The sequence below is a fragment of the Salvelinus sp. IW2-2015 genome, linkage group LG32, assembly GCF_002910315.2.
Source record: "Salvelinus sp. IW2-2015 linkage group LG32, ASM291031v2, whole genome shotgun sequence".
Classification (NCBI taxonomy): domain Eukaryota; kingdom Metazoa; phylum Chordata; class Actinopteri; order Salmoniformes; family Salmonidae; genus Salvelinus; species Salvelinus sp. IW2-2015.
Genome location: NC_036871.1, coordinates 36,746,393 through 36,768,320, shown reverse-complemented (window position 1 = coordinate 36,768,320; position 21,928 = coordinate 36,746,393). Strand labels below are relative to the sequence as shown.

Here is a 21,928-nt window from a genome sequence, read left to right as displayed (position 1 = left end):
TGCAAGTATAAAACACCATGACCAAGCAGCCGTCATACACCGGCTCAGGACAGGAGACGCGTTCTGCTCCTACAGTAGCCGGTGGGGTGCATGCCACGCTTATCCTTTGGTGCCGGAAAAGTGCAAAACTCAATCCCAGACAACAACAGCAAACGGCCTCGTGAAGACTGGCTGGCAGGCTCGGAAACCCCGGTACAACAGTACTCTATATCCACAGAGGACACAAGTCCTATATCGACACTACCTGACAAGGCCCGCTCAGACGGAAGAAGCACACTGCTCCAAACCGCCATTAAAACAAGCCAGACTCGGTGCAACTGCCATTGGGACACCAAGACGTACTTTTTTGGAAGAAATTCCTTGGTTGATGAAACAAAAACTTATAAAAACGTTTGGCCACACATACCCATCTCATGTTTGGAGGAAACAGGGGAAGCTTGCCAAGCCGAAGAACACCATCTAACTGCTCTGAAGCACCAGGCGGGGTGGCAGCATCATGGTTTTTGGTGGGCCGGGTTGCTTTTTGCGAGGAGGGCTGGTGCACTTCACAAAATAGATGGCATCATGAGGATGGACAATTAGGTGGGATACTATAACGCTACCATCTCAAACATCAGTCAGGAAGTTAAAGCCTTGGTCGCAAGACCTCCAACACGGACAATGACCCAACGCATCTTTCCACAACTCCTGTGGCAAAAATGTCTTCAAGGACCAAAATTTTCGGAAGAACTGAAAAAGCGGTAGCGAGCAAGGAGGACCTCACAAACCTGGACTCAGTTACACAACCTCTGTCAGGAGGAATGGCCAAAATTCACCCAACTTATATGTGGGAAGCTTTGTGGATCAGGCTACGCAACAAACTAACCCCAAGTTAAACAACTTTCTTAAAAGGCAAACTACCAAATTACTAATTGAGTGTATGCAAACTTACTGACTCACTGGAATGTGTATGAAAGACAATAAAAGCTGAAAAGAAATCCGATTCTCTCTAGCTATTATTCTGACATTTCACATCTCAAAAATAACTGGTTGTGGTCTAACTGGCCTAAAACAGGAACATATTTTTAACTAGATAAATGTCAGGAATGTGAAAACTGAGTTTAAATGTATTTGGCTAAGGTGTATGTAAAACTTCCAACTTCCACCTTACGTATTTTGAGTCGTTCTCATGAAACCAGGGGTATGTCCGCGCGTCACTACTTCACAGGGAGCGTATTTTGGCAGAAATGCCTTCATGGAACATGTGACCCTTTCATGTGCCTTAATAACAAAACGTGTATGCCATCTGTAAATACAAATAAAACATTGTTAAATTTATGAGCCTAGTTGTTTGCCACGGAAAACTAAGCAAACCCTCCCTGCTGCCATGACTTGGCTGAGATAATGAGTTGGCTGAACATCGCGACAGATGAGTTCGGATTGACTGCCATCGTCAGCACACTAGGATTGGACTCATGAGTTGGTCATATGGTGTACGGTAATCCTCTTATAACGCAGCTTTTTTGAAAGAGAGCACATAGGTGAGAGAGCGTGCATAAGTGTTGCTCTCCACCTTTCTGAGGATCCGAGTTATGAAATCAGTGGAATAGAGTAGATAGCTTAAGGCAGATTAGCTAAGAACATTCTGCCTTTGATTGCAACATAGCAGACGGAGTTGAAAGACGAATACACAGAAGGCGTTGTCATAAAACACCTGTCTCCGTAACATTTTCAATCTAAGGGCAACCATGGCTCCTGACACAGAGGGAAAAAGCGTCCATTCCATTGAGACGCTACTAGCTACATTTGCAGATATTACACCATTTCTAATTTTGTCAGAAGATCAATTTATTTCAAGTTTAACAGTACCTGAGCTAACGTCCTGCGTAGACTTCTCGCTGTAGTAATGATTATTCGTCCATCTTCAGACCATTGCATTGCTATTACTAGCCTAATGTAGCTAGCTACATTTTGATCCTGGTTGTTGGGGTTAGCTACCTGCGCATTCATGCAGAGGGTATAATGTTATTAAATTGATATAGGTATTGTTCTATCTAAGCTAGCTGTCTAAACCAAAAACTCCACTAGGCAAGTATAACTATTTCACTGCGACAACTTCGATAGACAGCACATTCGCTCTGGCTATCTATTCCGATTTCAGAGCACTCTGTCGGAGTGCGCCAGAGCGCAGAATACATGAATAATACGACAACGCTCAACAACCCATTGGAATATCGGCCGGTGTCAGTAACTAGGCAAAAAAAAACGTAATGAAATTGTTTGCCACTCAGCACAGTTTGCAGTCACCAACGATCTGATAACTTAAAAACAGCCGGCGTAGGGCGGTAACACTGGTCATGACCTGTTCCTTCCTCATTTGTGACTGAAGTACCGTTCAGCAAGCCTAGCAACGTAGCCAGCTATAGCTTGGGTGCTTGACTGCTCGCTTACCGTTCAGGAATTGCTCCGGATTAAAACCTCACTTTACGGCCAGAGCGGCCCGTGTGCGCTCGACGTCCGACGAGTTGAAACCTCTGACCATTTACTAGTCCAATCCTTCCGTAGCTTTACCAGACGCTACCAAAACATTCAAGGGCCTTTTCAAAATAATGTTACAACGTTTCATTCCAACTTTCAAAAATTACTTTCCCATGTTCCTCAAGCTGTAGTGTATGATATCACCAGCTTCTACTTTATGAGTACAAAAAAAAAAACCATATCCAATTTTGCGACCATAAGACTAATCAGTCAGTTGGTCACATTTGCAGAATCCATTCAGGTGTATTTTGTGGCATATGGCCGAATGCGTCGCTAAATGATGTAAAAAGTCGTGCTGAACTTGCTTACTGCCGTAAACACACTGTCCAGTTGAAAGTGACATGATGGCAGGCTGATTGGCATATTGCATAAGAACCTACTGTACTCTGACTTGGCTATGCGTAGGACTCCGTCCTGGCAGGCAGATGTTTTTATTACTCTGCCAGTCTATTAATGTCCAAATGCACGGCCGGCTTCCGCACTCAATTGCTATCTATTTTTCACCAATGCCTTACTTACCGCATTCCTCAAACATTCTATGCATATTGAGAAACACGTGAAAATGACATCGTTAAGTGCTCGCTTCGCAGAACATGTTTTTAAAAAGTGTCATCTCTAGCTATATATGAACACGATTTTAGTCAAATAACTTGTCCAAAGGCTGTCAGTCCACTTTAATGGCATTACTACGTGTTTCACATTAACTTAGAGCTGTGAAACGTTTAAATCGAGTGCTATGTACGTTCACCAGCAAGAAAACCAAAAAGTCGCTTCAAAGAAGTCATGAAAACTAACAAAAGTCACTGAAATCAACAAACGAAAACGAAAACAGTGGATGTTAGGAGGGATCTGAAACACACTCATGGGGGAAGGTGATAAACTGAAAGTTGACTAGCGAGAACAACTGGAACCTAAAGACACCCACCATAGTGCCCACTAAATTGCCCCAAGACGACGGCAAACAATTAGACAAACCCACATCACCCCGAGTGCACGTGCTACCTGTGCCACTAGAGATTCTGTGTTCGAGTCCCAAGCCTCTGGCGCAGGCCGCCGCACCGGGAACCCCACTGGCGCGCGCACAATTGCAGCGTTCGTCCGGTTCAGGGAGGGTTTGGCCAGCAGGCGATGTCCTTGTTCCATCGCGCACTAGCGACTCCTTGTGCGCGTGCCACCGTGAGCAGTTGCACCTGTCCACGGTCGTCAGTGTACGGTGATTCCTGGACACATGTGCGGCTGGCCTTCCGGGCGTTAAGGGGCATTGTGTCAAGAAAGCATGCAGCTTGGTGTTGTTTGAGACGCACGGCTCTCGACCTGCGCCTCTCCCAATCCGTAAACTATGGAGATGCAGCGATGAGACAAGACTTAACTACCAACTTGGATACCACAAAATTGGGAGAAAAAAAACACACTCAACAAGCAAAACCAAAAGCTGCGAGCAAATAAATCAGGGAAATCAGACAAGGGAATGTTTTCTAAAATCAATAGGGACGACGCCAACTGTGAGTGACCTTACATCTCTCAAGACAACTGGAGCCTGGGCCAACCACTCCTGAAATAGCACCTGGGCACGCACAGGTGACACAACCCCAATAACCAGACGGAACCAGCACAGTGTAAACTACTGCCAACATGACACAATCGGTCCATATTCTAATAGCTATACACGCTAAACGTCCAACCTCCAAAACATAAATGGAAACAAAGCATGTACAATTATATCTGCCTGAAACTTACCCAAAAGTCTTTATTACTATCTTTTTATCCTTCTGACCCTTGCAGTTTATTTAAATGTACCTACTAACAGTCTTGGCTGTGTCTATGCCTATTATCAAGACAACAGAAAAATCATGTCGTGTTTGTGTAAGAGTTTGTTTTGTTTCCGAATCAAGTTCAAGGATATCCTCTTATTTCCCCTTTTCTGCCGACATGCCCCATAATGGTTTCACTTCTAGAAAATGAAACACAACAGTACAACACAACCCCTCTGGAATCCCATCAATTGGTACCCCTATGCATCATGCATTATCCACACATAGCGCTCCGCGCCCCCAAACACATCAAAGACTAGCTGCTCCATGATGACTGCTCCAGACTAGCTGCTCTCATATGCTGCTCCAGACTGGCTGCTCCATTTATTTAGCTGATGTGTGTTCTTGTTACCTCTATATACTAGACCCAGAGCCATCCAAGCTGCAGCAGGCAGACGCTTTCCCGTCCCAGGCACTGACTCCCACGGCCAAGCTCACTCTGAATCACAGCTGTCCCCCAGAATCACATCACAATGATCACAGTCCCTTTGTTTTGTATGCAGAGACTTCAAGCTAGGTTACACACTAAAGGCGTCAGCATGCCTCAGTTCGGCTGGCGCCTAGCCGAACCGAACGAGTGTGCTCGCATACTCCCTTAAAAGACCTTCACTTGAAAAATGYTATAAAAACGGCAATAGTACTGTTTGTCCATTTTGAGACGCCATAGCCATACACTTCCTCAAAATAGTCAGAATGAATCTAASAACTCAATAAATCTGTCATTCATTTTGACGTTTTTTCCAAGGAGATCTTAGTCACGCAATTTTACATCTAACTAAGATGTTTGTTGCAATATTTTTCTATGAAAACGAGTCATCTCTTGTCGAATGACAACAAAAACGTTGTTGAAGAATCCCTACTGTTGAKCAATCACCYACAAAGRGGCTTAGACTTWGGCTCCGAACTTCGGCTTGCCTCCAGAAAAATTGTTGTTTGCCCAGACAGCCGAAAAAACCCTCACCGAAGTCCAAAAACAAACAAAAACAAACAAAATGTCATCATAATATATACACGAACTCTACAGAACTGTTTCATCAGGAAAGCATGCGGACTCCTTAACCCTAACCCCAACCAGGACATGACTGAGCCTGGGCCTGGGACATGAGGCTGCCTGTTGCAGTGGGATACTGTGTGTCTTGTTACTGTACTGTTGCCTAAAGCTGCTGTATCCTACTGCAGTCTCTCCTCAGTATCCTAGCAGCCAGAATGTAGGACTGAACTGTAGCTTTGCTTTGCTCCACTGCACAAGCTTCTGATCTGATCCCAGCCACGGAGAGATCACTGTGCAGGATCTAATAGGAGGGAACAGGGAGGGCTGCCTGGGAGAACTGTGTCACAGTGTCTGACCCTGTTTCTCTTTGTCTCGCTGTGTTTTTGTCTCTGTGTCTGTCTCTATGTCTGTCTGTCTCTCTGTGTCTGTCTCTGTCGGTCTCTGTTTTTTGTAAACGTGTCTGTGTGTGTCTGTTATTCTGTGTGTTCTGGCTTGTGTGTTTTCTTGTTCCTGTGTGTGTGTGTCAATGTACTGTTTGTGTGTGTGTGTAAATCCCTAGGCCAGACTCTGCGAGGCCAGACTCTGCAGAGGGCAATCTGTCGTCCTGCCCGTCTCGTAACGGAGAGAAGGACTGGGAGAACGAGTCCACAACCTCCTCCACTCCCTCCAACCAAGAGTACACAGGTACGGACCMCTCCACTACAATCACAGTATTCTGCTTTCAAAAGGAGACCAAACTACTGCAGTATACTGGAGCTCTCTGGTCCATGTGTAGAACAGGCTGTGTTCTGACTTTCTCTTAGTATGTCACTGCATACCTTATGCTGGTATCTGCTTTTTCCCTCAGGCCCAAAGCTGTACAAGGAGCCCAGTGCCAAGTCCAACAAGCATATCATCCAGAATGCACTGGCCCACTGCTGCCTAGCGGGCAAGGTCAACGAAGAGCAGAAGAACAAGATAATAGATGTAGGCCGTTTGATGTACACTCTGCTACTTTCTCTCATGTTACTTCACTCTTTTACTTCACGTTTTGTTCCTTMGTTTTCCTTCCCTATCTCTTTCAGGAAATGGAGAGGTCGGGGGCCAATAACTTCCTGGTTCTATTCCGGGACACGGGTTGCCAGTTCCGCTCGGTGTACTCCTACTGTCCAGAGACGGAGGAGATCACCAAGCTGGCGGGCATCGGGCCAAAGAGCATCACGGCCAAGATGATCGAGGGACTGTACAAGTACAACTCGGACAGGAAGCAGTTCAGCCACATCCCGGCCAAGACCATGTCGGCTAGTGTAGACGCCATCACCATCGCCCCCCACCTGTGGCAGACCAAGAAACAGGGCACACCCAAGAAACTGGGTAGTCTCAAGTAGTCACAGCAACAAGCCGTTTTCATAACAAACCAAGGATATTGTTGTTCGGTGTCTTGGGCTATAGTTGAGGACTGAGGGGAGACTTTGTGGTTTATCCGACCCAGGAATGGACCCAGGTCTGGMTATGACCTGGGATATTACAGGGTCTGGTTTGGTATGAACGGTGCTAAAGAGTCCAGCTTTCTAATGTTCTTTCCCAGTAAGATATCCCCAGAACACTTAAACTCAGCATTCATCTGGGTCTGATATCTGATATACAYTATAGTTGGATGATTATGTAGAAGGGTTTTTCTTCTTAACAAAACACTGCTGAAATGATTACTGGAATGTAGGAGAAAAAAACAACACAAGCCTCAAGAGACATTGTTGTTGTTATGCAAGACTGTGTGTGTGTGTGTGGGAGGGGCAGAGTCATTCTAATGGAGCACGCGTGTGTGTGTTCGTCAGCATGCGTGGGTGTCCATGTTCTTGTGTGCCCAAAAAAGAGGGGGGCTGATGAAAGCCTTACTGAATCAGACCACTGAAGCACTGAATGTCATCTCTCTGAAATAGACCGAGTTTGAGTTCTCTGTTCATCYTGTTTGGCCTTATGCTTGTTTTGTGTGTCATATGAAAGCACAGCGATTATGTTATATTTAAGCGCCAGTTGTGATGTTTTTGTGAGTGCATGATGATTGTCTGTGTGTGAGGCTTGCTTTTCTCTCTGGCTGAAAGAGAAGACTGAACAGTTGGGTTTGTGTAATGTGTTAACAAGTGCCAAGATTGAGTGAGGTGAATACCTCAGAAATAGGTTGTTGTTACTTTCGATAAGAACTAGATTGTAAAATCATTGATTTAAGTATCATCTACAGTACCAGTCAAAAGTTTGGACACACCTACTCGTTCAAGGGTTTTTMATTATTTTTTACTATTTTCTACTTTGTACAATATTAGTGTGCAAAGCTGTCAATGCAAAGGGTGGCTACTTTGAAGAATCTCAAATATAAAATATTTGTTGATTTGTTTAACACTTTTTTGGTTACTACTTGATTCCATATGTGTTATTTCATAGTTTTGATGTCTTCACTATTATTCTATAATGTAGAAAATAGTCAAATTAAAGAAAAACCCTTGAATGAGTAGCTGTGTCCACTTTTGATMGATACTGTAGTTCACGGGAATGTCAGCAACTGACTCAATATATTTTATGTTTTTGATAAGACTTTGGAAGTCTTAAAATATCATTGACAGAAATATAAATATACTTTAAGACTATATACACTGTATAAGTTAATTCAGTTTGTATATAAATACCTATTCCATTCAAAATGAATGAGTCACACTAGCGTTTTTCATTTAATATGGACGTATATAAACTTAATATATATGGGGCCTTTTGTTGTTTAAAACATTTAAGTGTGTAATCGCTGTTCAATGTCACTGACAGGACGATTTACAGCTGTAGGATAGCAGCAAGTTTCACAAATTGTGTCATGCGCCTGTGCAACTCAGAGAAAATGTCTTATAAAGGATATTGTTGGGATACAGTATGTGTATGGACCTCACAGATATTCAAAAGCATTTTACTTTATTGTGGATAGTATCTTAACTGTTGAATTCCCTTTACACTCAAAGTAGTCCACAATACATCTATGTGTACATATACAATTGAGAGTAATTCATCGATAGCAATTCATGATACTTTCCCACTGTAGATTGCAGTATTTGTTGTTGTATAACTGTGTACTTACATYAAGTAGATCACAGAAAGATGAAACATTTCTACTGTATGCTTTAACATTTGACATTATTCTAACCTATGGAAGGAAACTGCCATTTATTTTATGTTGGAGTAAAGCCGTGTTTACGCTGTACATTATATACAGTGTTTTTTCGTAAACCATTTTCCATTTTGAGATTTCATATGAGCAGCATATCTGTCTCAAAAGGAAGTATTTTGAAAGCATGAGAGGGTAAAATATGTTATGTATGAGTGACGGGCAACAAATAGAAAGAGAAATGACTGCGAACTGTGTCCCACTGCATACTATTGTCGGTAGTGGATAATCAGATATGTATGAGATGCCATTCTGTGTTTTTCCCAATCTAAATTCGTTTTATTTTAACCCTGTCAATATGTTCATGTATTTATGTTATTTTTATATATTRCTTTGAACTATATTAAAATGTTAATTTTCATTGAAACTTGTGATCAATGTTTTTGAAGCTTGGTTATCCACTTAGGCTAGCTCAGATTTGTATTATTTGTTGTTACTGCATTACATAACAAGTGGGTCTTGAACCTGCAACCTGAGGCCACAGGGCAAACAAACGCACCTTCTGTGCCATGATGGTCAAGACCTCATGGAAGATGCATAGGTTTACATACAGGGATTACATACCAGTGGTAAAAATATCAAGATGAACAGTTTGTCATTTTACTGTTCTTTTACTGTTTTCTCATAGAAAACCTAATGATTGAGAAGTAATACACTATTCGTCCTCTCTTACACCCAAGAACAACCTTAGGCAATCAAATGAGAATAATACCAACCAGATTTACGTCGTATCACTGTCTGTCGTAATCCTCTTTAAACCTTTTCAGAGGGCCATGTCCTTCAAGCATTTAATTGTATTTACCCGACTGTTGAACTTCCCACTGTGAGATTACYCGTACATGGAACACTTCCTAATCTGGGAGGTGAAGGCATGGGATTATCCATCCACCATCCTGTCCTCTCTTGGGGTTGGAAGTGACACACACCTGACAAGTAATTATCTCATTGCAAGTGGRATAATTGTACGTTGATTACAGTTTATTTGATGATCATGTTCAATGGATGYTAGGAATGTCGATCGTTATCGCAAGGGCTATGCGGGTTTTATGTTGCAAGAGAAGAGACGCTTGGGGCGCCCCTATGAAAATACTGGGATTTGATTGGTAGACAGACGAAGCGTTGCGCTTGACAACCGAAGGGGCTGGGTAGCAGGCTACTTACTACCAGCAGCAGAAATCGATCCGAGAAGACAACAAAAGAGACTGACGAACAAAACGAAACAGAATCGCTCTGACAGCTACGATTTTCAACAACAGAAACAAATCTAAGGAGCGTGTTTTCAGCCCATGTATTTTTAGACCAAGGTGAGCTTTAAATCGCATTGAGGGCGTGTTTGTTAATGCGTGGGATGCCTCGCCACCCATCCCGTCTGTGCTGCTAGCGGATGATGCATGTCTCTCGCTTGGCCTGGCTAGCCATTCTTCTGGTCATGGTCTGAATCTGTCATAGCGGTTTTCGGTGTGCGTTCCTGACAACAGTATTTAACATATGCTCATGTTAGGTAGTTAGTTAGCGTGCTAATATTTCGGAGAAATGTGTGCTTGTCTTGTCGTTCATTTCATAACATCAGACAAGAACAGGTTGGGGTGAAGCAGCTAGCTACTTAGCTAACGTTAGTAGCTAYCTAGCTAATTGTATGTGTTTGAACCCCACCCATAYCTGCAGTGTCTAGCTACATTGTTAGCTAGTTCTAGATTGTAAATAGATGTTGATTTATTGGAACCCTATATAACGTTATAAGTTTTATAATTAACTAGTTCAACCTATTTTTAGGTGATGCGCTGCGCATAGTTTCCTTGCTGCTGCTGTAAGTGTCACCAGCAATTAATCTTTGCATGCAGTTTGGTTGTTCATTTTCTTTTCTGAATGTTTTGTTGATTGCCAGATATTTAACCTTGTTCTTTGTTGAATGCACCTATTCTTAAACTAAATGTAAAAGCAGAATGTTGTAACATTTATCAGTATGTTTTGAGCAACCACTTGCTTGGACATGTTGTTAATAGTGTAACGACCCTGGGTTTATAAGCGCGGAAATCGACTCTGCCGCACGAGCATGCTTTTGCGCCACAGTCGATAGCGCGCTGGACCTCGGGCTAGAAGGTCGAGGGTTCGAGACCTGCTCCATTACAATAACAATACAGATTGCAGTGTAACACCAAGATAGCAGGACTATTGACATACTGTAACTATCTAAATCCTTACTCAGCATTCAGGCTGCGTTATCCCCTGTGCAACTGTAGCCTAYGCAGTAAATCAATTAAATCGACGGCAATATAACTTGTTTGCAGTTGTAGGGTTGATGGCAATTGTCGTAATTTGTGTCTCAAATCCTAATTATGACAGTAACCAAAATCAATGGTATTTCTCCTATRTGTATCCCCTGGTGAACCCTTGAACAAAAGTGAAATGAAATATGATAGGTTACAGTTCACGTCTGTTAGCCTTCCTGGCATGGGGTTTCCAAACTTTGTCGATTTGCCATTAATGCGATACTACTCCATAATGTGTTACTGTTATTACTACATAATTAATAGCACAACTGTGATTGGATTAACTCTGCTGCCTATTTTCTACTGACGCCGATTTGCTGTTAATCTGCTAATCACAGTGGTCAGATTTGGGGCTTGGTTCCATTATGTTGAATTGAYGAGTACGTCATGTCGTTCACATTGAGTAGGCCTAGGTTTCCTGTGCTTGTTTTCTGGGAGGAATTMAAATATATTAAGCTAGACTTCTTGAAAGTCTATTCAAAAGTAAGCAAGGTCAGTTGTAACATATGTTGGCCAAGTGAAAATATCAGGAGCAACAAAGACTGTTGAACACAGTGTGGCAATAAAGAGACATTGCATTACATTAGGAATTGATTGTTTAGCAGACAGATACTAGGCTGCCTTTCTACAATCAACATGAGAGCCTCCGTTTATGGTGTGTTTACTTACCCTGGGTTTTGTTGTTGTTGGTGTGTGTGTCAGCCCGTCGTCACCATGACAGRGGAGGAGATCATCAATGTGAAGGAGGTGGAGATCATCAAGGTGATCCTAGACTTCCTCAACTCCAGGAAGCTCCACATTAGCATGCTGGCCCTGGAGAAGGAGAGTGGAGTCATCAACGGACTCTACTCTGACGACATGCTTTTCCTCAGGTACACAAAGGCCTGGGTCGTATTCATTAGGCGRCAAACGGCAAAAAAATATATAATTAAACAGAGAGACTACTTGAGCTATTCAATAAGGAATGTCCATTTTAGTTTTCTGTTGCAAAATGTTTTGTTACGTGTGCCCTWATGAATATGACCCTGACATTACTGTTTGGGTCTCACTATGTGGATAGTGTTAGAAATACAAAGGGTTTGGGGCTCTCCCATAGCATATCAGGACACCTCCATAAGCAATTGCTGCAAAACAACAGTTGACAGATTAATTAGAGTTAATTATAATTATTTGGAAGTGGCATTTTTCAGGCTCATATTAATAGGTCACTGGTTGCTGAACTAAGTGCTGAAACACAATGTTCAGYAAGTGTAGCATAAATTCCTTTGTTTCTGCAATAATGATCCAGACCACCTCTATGCTAGACTGGATTGGAGTGCCCCTTTTTTAAATGTCAGCCAACAGTGTACTGTTACGCCACTTTGGTATTCCACTCAGCTGAGTTTGTGAAATGACTGGAGTTGGACTKCCTTTCACACAGAGGGCCCCACTGTTACCGGGTGACCATTCACTGCCTGTCTTATCTGCCCCTGTATTACACTGACCAATCAAGACAATCTGTTTCCGTAGGAGATGGCAAGCAGGGAAGTGAATTGGAGAATCCCTTGTTTACATGTTTGGTTGGTTTTTGTTCTGTGGTTTTGTTTCTGTATTATGAAGTTTACTGAAATTATCTAGCTAGTGTCAATAGGAGTGTGAATAGGCTCAGAGCACGTAACAGGGGCTGCATTAGGTGTCACTAACACAGAACACTGAGTATTTTACACCRGATTTATTTTCTCGCTTTTTTGTTMAATTGTTTCTCTGTCCAGGCAACTGGTGCTAGATGGGCAGTGGGACGAGGTGCTTCAGTTTATTCAGCCGCTGGAGTGCATGGACAAGTTTGACAGGAAGAGGTGAGACTTCATTAATATGACACTAATTCTGTGGTCAGAAATGAATGTATTTAGTCTGACTGTACCTGACCATTTCTACACTTAGCAATGCTACATTATTGCCTTTTCAAACAACTACACGTTAGCAACCTGACACKCAGGCTTGAATGTACAGGCAGATGCTGGGTTTGAATTACTTTTCTGAGACATGTTCTTGGGCCATAATTTATTGTTGTCGTAGGTTCCGTTACATCGTCCTGAAGCAGAAGTTTCTAGAGGCCCTGTGTGTGAACAACGCCATGTCTGCTGAGGACGAGCCACAGCATGTGAGTCAACAGACAAAMAATAGCCWCTCTCTCTCAATTCATTTGAAAGGGGGCTTTATTGGCATGGAAAACGTGTTTACATTACGAGTGAAATAAACAAAAATGAGAAGACAAACTATTCGAATTTAACAGTAAATATTGCACTCAAAAAGGTTTTAAAAAAGATTGACATTTCAATTGTCATGTCAACTATGTACAGGGTTTCACATCAACTATGTACAGGGTTTTACATCAGCTATGTACAGGGTTTTACATCAGCTATGTACAGGGTTTTACATCAGCTATGTACAGGGTTTAACATCAGCTATGTACAGGGTTTTACATCAGCTATGTACAGGGTTTTACATCAGCTATGTACAGGGTTTTACATCAGCTATGTACAGGGGTTTACATCAGCTATGTACAGGGGTTTACATCAGCTATGTACAGGGGTTTACATCAGCTATGTACAGGGGTTTAGCAATGTGCTGATGGCTGTAGTATGAATAGGGTCTCCGCCTCTCTCTCTCGCCCTCTTCCTTCCTTGCTGGACCTTGTTCTAGTTGTCTGTCTCTGGCATTACATATTCCATCTTCCTGTCTTTGTTTACCTGTCTCCTTTCCTCTGTCTCCCTCTGAATGAGAAAACAAATGAGCCACAAATCACGAAACAGCCCTCCTTTCTTTTTCCATCTGTCACTGCCTCTTCTTTTTGTTCCTAGTAAACACACAATCTCTGAGCTTTCTCTACTCATTGTCCTATATTAGCTTAGTCACAGAGAATGCAGATCTGAAACCAGCTTMTGTCTCCCGACTGGATTAGTGTGGGTTCCTCCTGTGTTTGTGTATAAGGCTGCGTTTACACAGGCAGRCCAATTCTGATCTTTTGCCCAGCATGAGTTAGTGTGTGTGACACGTGAGTCTGATTTCACAAGTTTCTATGTGTTTGTGTTAGGTCTAGATTTGTTTCTCGTGAAAATCTCTTTTACACATTTATTCGAAGCAGTTCAAAGCAACGCTGSCATTTTTTCCCTTGGACATGATAGCAATCTGGGCCCTTCTACCTTGGCAGTTATAATCTAGGCCTCAGAAACCGATAACGAGTAGCTACTCTTCTACAGGATCTACAGACATTCTGGGCTTGGATGTTCAAAACCATTATTTTTCATCCCCCCCTTCTCTCTCGGTCTCTGAGGGAATGTTGAGTCTTGAGGGATGCCACATTGCCTCTAGYAATGAATAAATATGCATAAAAYGCATTTTTTGTGTGTGTGAACACTCTACACTGCATCAAGTAGCCTACTGCTACATGTGAGGGAAACAGTAGCCAGCTGCTACATGTGAGGGAAACAGTAGCCAGCTGCTACATGTGAGGGAAACAGTAGCCTACTGGCTACATGTGAGGGAAACAGTAGCCAGCTGCTACATGTGAGGGAACAGTAGCCAGCTGCTACATGTGAGGGAAACAGTAGCCAGCTGCTACATGTGAGGGAAACAGTGCCAGCTGCTACATGTGAGGGAAACAGTAGCCAGCTGCTACATGTGAGGGAAACAGTAGCCAGCTGCTACATGTGAGGGAAACAGTAGCCAGCTGCTACATGTGAGGGAAACAGTAGCCAGCTGCTACATGTGAGGGAAACAGTAGCCAGCTGCTACATGTGAGGGGAAACAGTAGCCAGCTGCTACATGTGAGGGGAAACAGTAGCCAGCTGCTACATGTGAGGGGAAACAGTAGCCAGCTGCTACATGTGAGGGAAACAGTAGCCAGCTGCTACATGTGAGGGGAAACATTAGCCAGCTGCTACATGTGAGGGGAAACAGTAGCCAGCTGCTACATGTGAGGGAAACATGAGTAATATGAGGTGGCTCATAATCTAAACTCTCTCTTCTCTCTCAGTTGGAGTTCACCATGCAGGAGGCGGTGAAGTGTCTTCATGCCCTGGAGGAGTTCTGTCCGTCTAAAGAGACTACAGCAAGCTATGTCTGCTCCTCACTCTGCCTCGTCTCACCAACCACGCTGACTTCAAGGCATGACACGTTTTATAGTTATGGCATCTGATCTTACGAATGGTATCTGTTCATTTCAAATAATAATAATGCATCTTTTATTCTAGCACTGTGATTGATGATAATATTTACTTTGAAGAAATGTTGGTAATAGTTTTACTGAAAGCAGGTATCAAAGGGCATTATTACATTGTTATAAACCATGTTTTATACCTTTATTTAACTAGGCAAGTCAGTTAACAAATTCTTATTTTCAATGACGGCCTAGGAACAGTGGGTTAACTGCCTGATCAGGGACAGAACGACAGATTTGTACCTTGTCAGCTCGGGGATTTGAACTTGCAACCTTTCGGTTACTAGTCCAACACTCTAACCACTAGGCTACCCTCCCACCCCATGTGTGAGCACTTATGATATAGCTATTAGATTAATAATAAACATACAGTACCAGTCAAAAAGTTTTGGATACACCTGCTCATTCAAGGGTTTTTATTTTTTTTACTATTTTCTACATTGTAGAATAATAGAAGACATCAAAACTATGAAATAACACATATGGAATCATATAGTAACCAAAAAAGTGCTAAAAACCAAATCAAAATATATTTAATTTTAAATATATTTATTTTAATAAATATTATTATTTTTTTAATATTTTTTTGTATTTCTTGGAGGTTCTCTCCCACATCTTCTCTGCTGGCAGATCGTTCCTCTCAGCTTCTGTCCAGGTTGTTGGATGGGGGGTCGTTGCACACTTTTTGTTTATTTTATATTATTATATATATTATTTATATTATTTATTAATTTGTTCTTTCCAGGGTGGCCTCCGTATATTAGATTTTAATTATTTACAATAATTTTTATTATATATATAATTGTATTTTTTTTTTTAATGTAATTTTATTGGTATGTTATCATATATATATGTATCTATATCACAGTTGTTATTATTATTTTTTTTTATCATATGTGTGAAACATTACTATTTAATATTTTTATATAAATTTATTTACGATTTTTTCATAAAGGTAAGCAAATTTCGATTTATTTATATATTTGATAAAAACTTGATTGTATCCCCGTACATAAGCCATTACTCCTGCGCTGTCTTGAAACTTATGTGGTGATTCTTATTAGAGGTAACGTTTTTTTTATCTTATATTTATTATATTAATTTATGATATAATACTAAATATACATCTATTATGTTATTGAAGGTGATTTGAAACCTTATTTTATATTTATATTAATTATCAATCTTTTTTCATTTCCTTTATAGTGACCTGTCGTTAGTCTATATTTCTTTGGAGGACTTAATGAGTTTTAAATTTTTATTATTGTTTTTATTACATATTTCTAAAATACAAGGGTAATTAATTTTATATCTCTGTGTAATACTCTTATTAAATACTTTTTTTATATAATTGCTACCGTTATTTTTGGAATTTTATTCTTTCCCATTTACTTATCTTTACCTATTAATCCCCCTTCCTTATATATATAAGAACTACTACTATAATTTCCCTAAAATTTTAATTCCGATTTCCTTTATGGAGACTTTTATTAAATTTTTTATTTACAGATCTCTCATACAATATTTTTTCCTCAATAATTTTAACACTCCACGCCTACACACCACCACCCAAACAGGCGACTTCGCCGCTATTTTAATCAAGGTTATTTACACATCACTATGATTTTTTATTATTGATTAATTATATTATTCATTATAGATAATTTTTTTGTATTTTGGACTTTGTTTTTTTTTTTTCGGATATTAATCTCATCAGCGGCCAAGTAAGTTTCAATCATGTAGGTTAATTCATCAGACCAGAGAATCTTGTTTTCAGTGGTCTTGAGAGCGTCCGTTATTTATTTTATGTGAAGTTATAGTTTCCTTTTATTTTAATTAACTATATGGACAAAACTAAAGGTAAGATTATTGGAGTGCCTGTCATTTTTTGTCCCTTTTTATAATAATTATGAGGTATGTAGATTACTTTTATTATTTCCCAATCCCTGGACTACACAAGATATATTTTTTTTTATAATTTTTTATATTTTCACCTTATTATCTTTTATAAGTTTACCTTAGAATATTGGTTGAACCGACACGATATTGCCTAAATTTGAGCAGTTATTATATATATATTAATTAGCTATGTATCTTATAATATTGAATACCTCTTATAATTATATATTTCTGTTCGGAATTTGAGTTTTTATCAACTATTTTTTACTACCATCTTTAACAGATACGTTAGGTCATATTATTTTCTGTCAGAGTGTACTTCATAAAATCTATTAAAGTATAATTATTTTTAACTTTTTAATTGTAGATTCTTCAAAGTAGCCACCCTTTGACTTGATGACAGCTTTGCACACTTTAGGATTCTCTCAACCAGCTTCATGGGATGGCTTGAAGGAGTTCCCACATGCTGAGCACTTGTTGGCTGCTTTTCCTTCACGTCTGTGGTCCAACTCATCCCAAACCATCTTCAATTGGGTTTAGGTCGGGTGATGTGGAGGCCAGGTCATCTGATGCAGCAATCCATCATTCCCCTTCATGGTCAAATATCCTTACACAGCCTGGAGGTTGGTTGAGTCCATTGTCCTGTTGATAAACAAATGATAGTCCCACTAAGCACAAACCAGATGTGATGTGGTTTCGCTGCAGAATGCTGTGTGTAGCCATGCTGGTGAAGTGTGCCTTGAATTCTAAAAACTAACAGTGTCACCAGCAAAGCACACCCCGACACCATCACACCTCCTCCTCTTCATGATGTGAACCACACATGCGGAGATCATCCGTTCACTTACTCTGTGTCTCACAAAGACACGGCGGTTGGAACCAAAAATTCATCATCAGACCAAAATAAAGATTTCCACCGGTCAGATTGCTTGTGTTCTTGGTCAAGCAAGTCTATCTTATTGGTGTCCTTTAGTAGTGGTTTCTTTGCAGCAATTCGACCATGAAGGCCTGATTCACACAGTTTCCCCTGAACAGTTGATTGTTGAGATGTGTCATTACTTGAACTCTGTGAAGCATTTATTTGTGCTGCAATCTGAGGTGCAGTTAACTCTAATGAACGTATCTTCTGCAGCAGAGGTAACTCTGGGTCTTCTTTCCTGTGGCGGGCCTCATGAGAGCCAGGTTTTCTATCATAGCACTTGATGGTTTTTGCGACTGCACTTGGATGATGGACTGTCGTTTCTCTTTGCTTATTTTAGCAGTCTTTGACATAAATATGGACTTGGTCTTTTACCAATAGGCGTCTTCTGTATACCCCCTACCTTGTCACACAACACAACTGATTGGCTCAAATGCATTAAGAAGGAAAGAAATTCCACAAATTAACTTTTAACAAAGCTTACACCTGTTAATTGAAATGCATTCCAGGTGACTACCTCATGATGGTTATTTCATAGTTTTGATGTCTTCACTATTATGCAATGTAGAAAATAGTAAAAATAAAGAAACCCTTGAATGAGTAGGTGTGTCCAATCTTTTGACTAGTACTGTATGTTTATATTATTTATCCATAACTCAAAAGCATGTTTTATTATTCATCTATAGCTAGATCTTATTTTTTCAATGTGGAAGTTTTCCAACTGTCTCCAAATGTATTCATATGAGACGACCCTGGTGTCATGGGTGGGTTTTTATCTAAATGACTTAAGTATGAATTGTATAAATGTTTCCCCTCRAGGACTGGAACCCCAGCACGGCGCGGGTGCACTGTTTTGAGGAGGCGTGCACCATGGTGGCAGAGTTCATCCCTGCAGACAGGAAGCTGAGTGAGGCGGGGTTCAGGGCCTCAGGGAACCGCCTCTTCCAGCTCCTCATTAAAGGAATTCTGTATGAGTGCTGCGTAGAGTTCTGTCAGGTGGGAGGATCCAAGTGTTCTGTTACAAAGCATTGTACAAATGACATGCATTTTAGATCATATATGATTTCCATGCTTGGTGAATAGGATGGGTGGGTTGGTTAGTAGGTGGATTTAGTTAGTTTAATGATTGATTGATTGACTAACTAATATATTGTGTGCCTCTGTCTRCAGAGCAAGGCGACAGGCGAGGAGATCACGGAGGGCGAGGTGCTCCTAGGGGTGGACATGCTGTGTGGGAACGGCTGTGACGACCTGGACCTGTCCTTACTGTCCTGGATGCAGAACCTGTCCCACAGTGTCTTCTCCTGTGCCTTCGAGCAGAAGTTGCTTCAGATCCACGTGGACCGCCTGGTCAAGCCTGCCAAGGCCAGCTACGCAGACCTCCTCACCCCTCTCATCAGCAAACTATCCCCCTACCCCTCCTCGCCCCTCCGCCGCCCCCAGTCCGCAGACACCTACATGTCCCGGTCTCTGAACCCGGCCCTGGATGGCCTGTCATATGGGCTGTCTGGCCAGGAGAAGAGGGGCCCAGGGGGAGACACGGCAGGGAGGAAGGGGATGTCCCCCATGTCTCATTCCTTCGCTAACTTCCACACGGGGGGTCAGAGTCTGAGCAGGAGTCTGATGCTGGACAGCTATGACTGCCACAGCATCTTTGAGGAGTCTCCTGAGAGGTGCGAAAGATGAGGATACTTTAGATTTATGTTGCACTTTTTCAAAAACATGTTTTTTTGATGTCGTACGGGCACGACAAGTCATTATAGCACAAACAGATCTGGGACCAGGATAGGAATGATCTGGAAGTGATCTGCCACTCATTTGTAGCACTAGTAGTCTTCCTGTAGAAGAATGGCCGAGCATCGTCTAGGGTAGGCTAAGCATTGACATGATTTCACCTGTTGGGTTCAGCCTGGAGTAGACMGAGGACTAAGCTCTGTAGTAGGAAGCACTAGAGAGCCTCTACCTTCAACGACTGTCGAAGAAGACGCTCAGTGATGCTCAATCAACACCCACTTATTAGGGAGTAGCAGAGTGKCAGTAGTGATTATCTGAGGAGTGTCTGGACATTACAGCAGTCGTTAATGCAGTAACATACACATTACGTAGTCCATTAATGTGGTCTCTCTGGGTCTGTCTCTGTAGCTCCAGGACGGACACGCCCGTGGATAAGATGATGAGTTCAGGCACCCTGCGCCCCGACTCCGCCCCTGGAGAGGACGCCCCGTCACCAGGCTCTGCAGAGAGGAACGAGGTAAACACCTGATCAGGAGGATTTACCATGTCTCTTTTGCTAAATATACACATTTTGGCCTTTTTGAACCGGTTCAGACAAACCCTACAGAGTCATCGTCCCTACTGATGTGTGATGATTGGGGTTGTGGAGAGAGTTACTTTCAAAGATGGTGGCGTCCCTCAGTCTAAATTTAGGCCTGAGATTAATCTGTCTGTGAGACTCAATGAGTCATCGACCGTCTGTGGCTTACAGAGCCTGGGTTACACCCAAGAGACCTGCCGCCTGCTCTATTCTCTTTCCTCATCCCTCATCCCTCTCTCTCTTTCATTCTGTCTGAGTTACACAACAGTACAGCCCAAAGGACACTAGTTGCCTGACTTCCCTCTAATTATGGCCTTAGAGGAGAGCAGACTGTTCTCTGCTCTGCCCCGCCACAGCTGTCCTGTCTAGCCTATAGCCAGACTGTGAATGTAAAGCCCCGCTCTGCCCTGCCACAGCTGTCCTGTCTAGCCTATAGCCAGACTGTGAATGTAAAGCCCTGCTCTGCCCTGCCACAGCTGTCCTGTCTAGCCTATAGCCAGACTGTGACTGTAAAGCCCTGCTCTACCCCGCCACAGCTGTCCTGTCTAGCCTATAGCCAGACTGTGAATGTAAAGCCCTGCTTAGACTGATAAACAGACCAGTAGCAGAGTGGGACATTAGACTGACTGAAACAGACATTAAGCAGGAGTTGGAACATTAGACTGATAAACAGACCAGTAGCGAGTGGACATTAGACTGATAAACAGACAGTAGCAGAGTGGGACATTAGACTGATAAACAGACCAGTAGCAGAGTGGGACATTAGACTGATAACAGTAGCAGTGGATTGATACGTGTTGGTTATATATATATATATATATATATATATAATTATATATATTATATTATAGAGAGAGTTTTTGGATTTAACAACTGGCTATAGAGAGAGAGTTTTGGTGATTTCACACTGGCTATGGTCCCTGCATCAAAAAGGATGAGTGATAGCAGTGCACATTTAATTACTTATTTCTTCAAAATTGCTCTCTGTCTATACCCCCGCCTCTCTGACGATAACCCCGCCTCTCTGTCGATACTACCCCCCCGCTCTCTGTCTATACTCCCGCCTCTCTGTCTATACTACCCCCCCGCCTCTCTGTCGATACTACCCCCCGCCTCTCTTTGTTATACTACCCCGCCTCTCTGTCTATACTCCCCCGCCTCTCTGTCGATACTACCCCCGCCTCTCTTTGTCTATATACCCCCGCCTCTCTGTCTATACTACCCCCGCCTCCTTCTGTCATACTACCCCCCCCCTCTCTGTCTATACTACCCCCCGCCTCTTCTGTCTATAACTCCCCCCGCCTCTCTGTCTATCTAACCCCCGCCGCCTCTCTGTCTATACTACCCCGCCTCTCTGTCTATACTCCCCCCGCCTCTCTGTCGATACTACCCCCGCCTCTCTTTGTCTATACTACCCCTCCGCTCTCTCTGTCTATACTACCCCCCCGCCTCTCTGTCGATACTACCCCCCGCCTCTCTGTCTTACTACCCCGCCTCTCTGTCGTATAACCCTCGCGCCTCTCTCTGTCTATACACCCCGCCTCTCTCTGTCTATACTTACCCCCCCCGCCTTCTCTCTGTCTATACTACCCCCCCCCCCCCGCCTCTCTCTGTCTATACACCCCCGCCGCTCTCTCTGTCTATACTACCCCCCCCGCCTCTCTCTGTCTATACTACCCCCCCCCCGCCTCTCTCTGTCTATACTACCCCCCCCCCCCTCGCCTCTCTCTGTCTATACACGCCCCCCCCCCGCCTCTCTCTGTCTATACTACCCCCCCGCCTCTCTCTGTCTATACTACCCCCCCCCCGCCGCCTCTCTCTGTCT

General features: G+C 42.5%; 2 protein-coding genes across 2 annotated transcripts in view; both read left to right on the top strand.

Moving 5' to 3' along the window:
- The window catches only part of LOC111956914 (calmodulin-regulated spectrin-associated protein 2), a 121,490-nt gene extending 112,626 nt beyond the window's left edge, over positions 1–8,864 (top strand). The window contains 3 exon segments of the mRNA XM_070436527.1: positions 5,894–6,003; positions 6,167–6,285; positions 6,384–8,864. Of these exon segments, the coding sequence (XP_070292628.1) occupies positions 5,894–6,003; positions 6,167–6,285; positions 6,384–6,686 (532 nt within the window). The 3' untranslated portion in view covers positions 6,687–8,864.
- Positions 8,865–9,627: 763 nt separating this feature from the next.
- wdr47a (WD repeat domain 47a) overlaps positions 9,628–21,928 on the top strand; it is a 40,871-nt gene continuing 28,570 nt past the window's right edge. The window contains 9 exon segments of the mRNA XM_070436766.1: positions 9,628–9,807; positions 11,476–11,645; positions 12,525–12,608; positions 12,829–12,913; positions 14,789–14,852; positions 14,855–14,919; positions 18,609–18,785; positions 18,960–19,462; positions 19,932–20,040. Of these exon segments, the coding sequence (XP_070292867.1) occupies positions 11,488–11,645; positions 12,525–12,608; positions 12,829–12,913; positions 14,789–14,852; positions 14,855–14,919; positions 18,609–18,785; positions 18,960–19,462; positions 19,932–20,040 (1,245 nt within the window). The 5' untranslated portion in view covers positions 9,628–9,807; positions 11,476–11,487.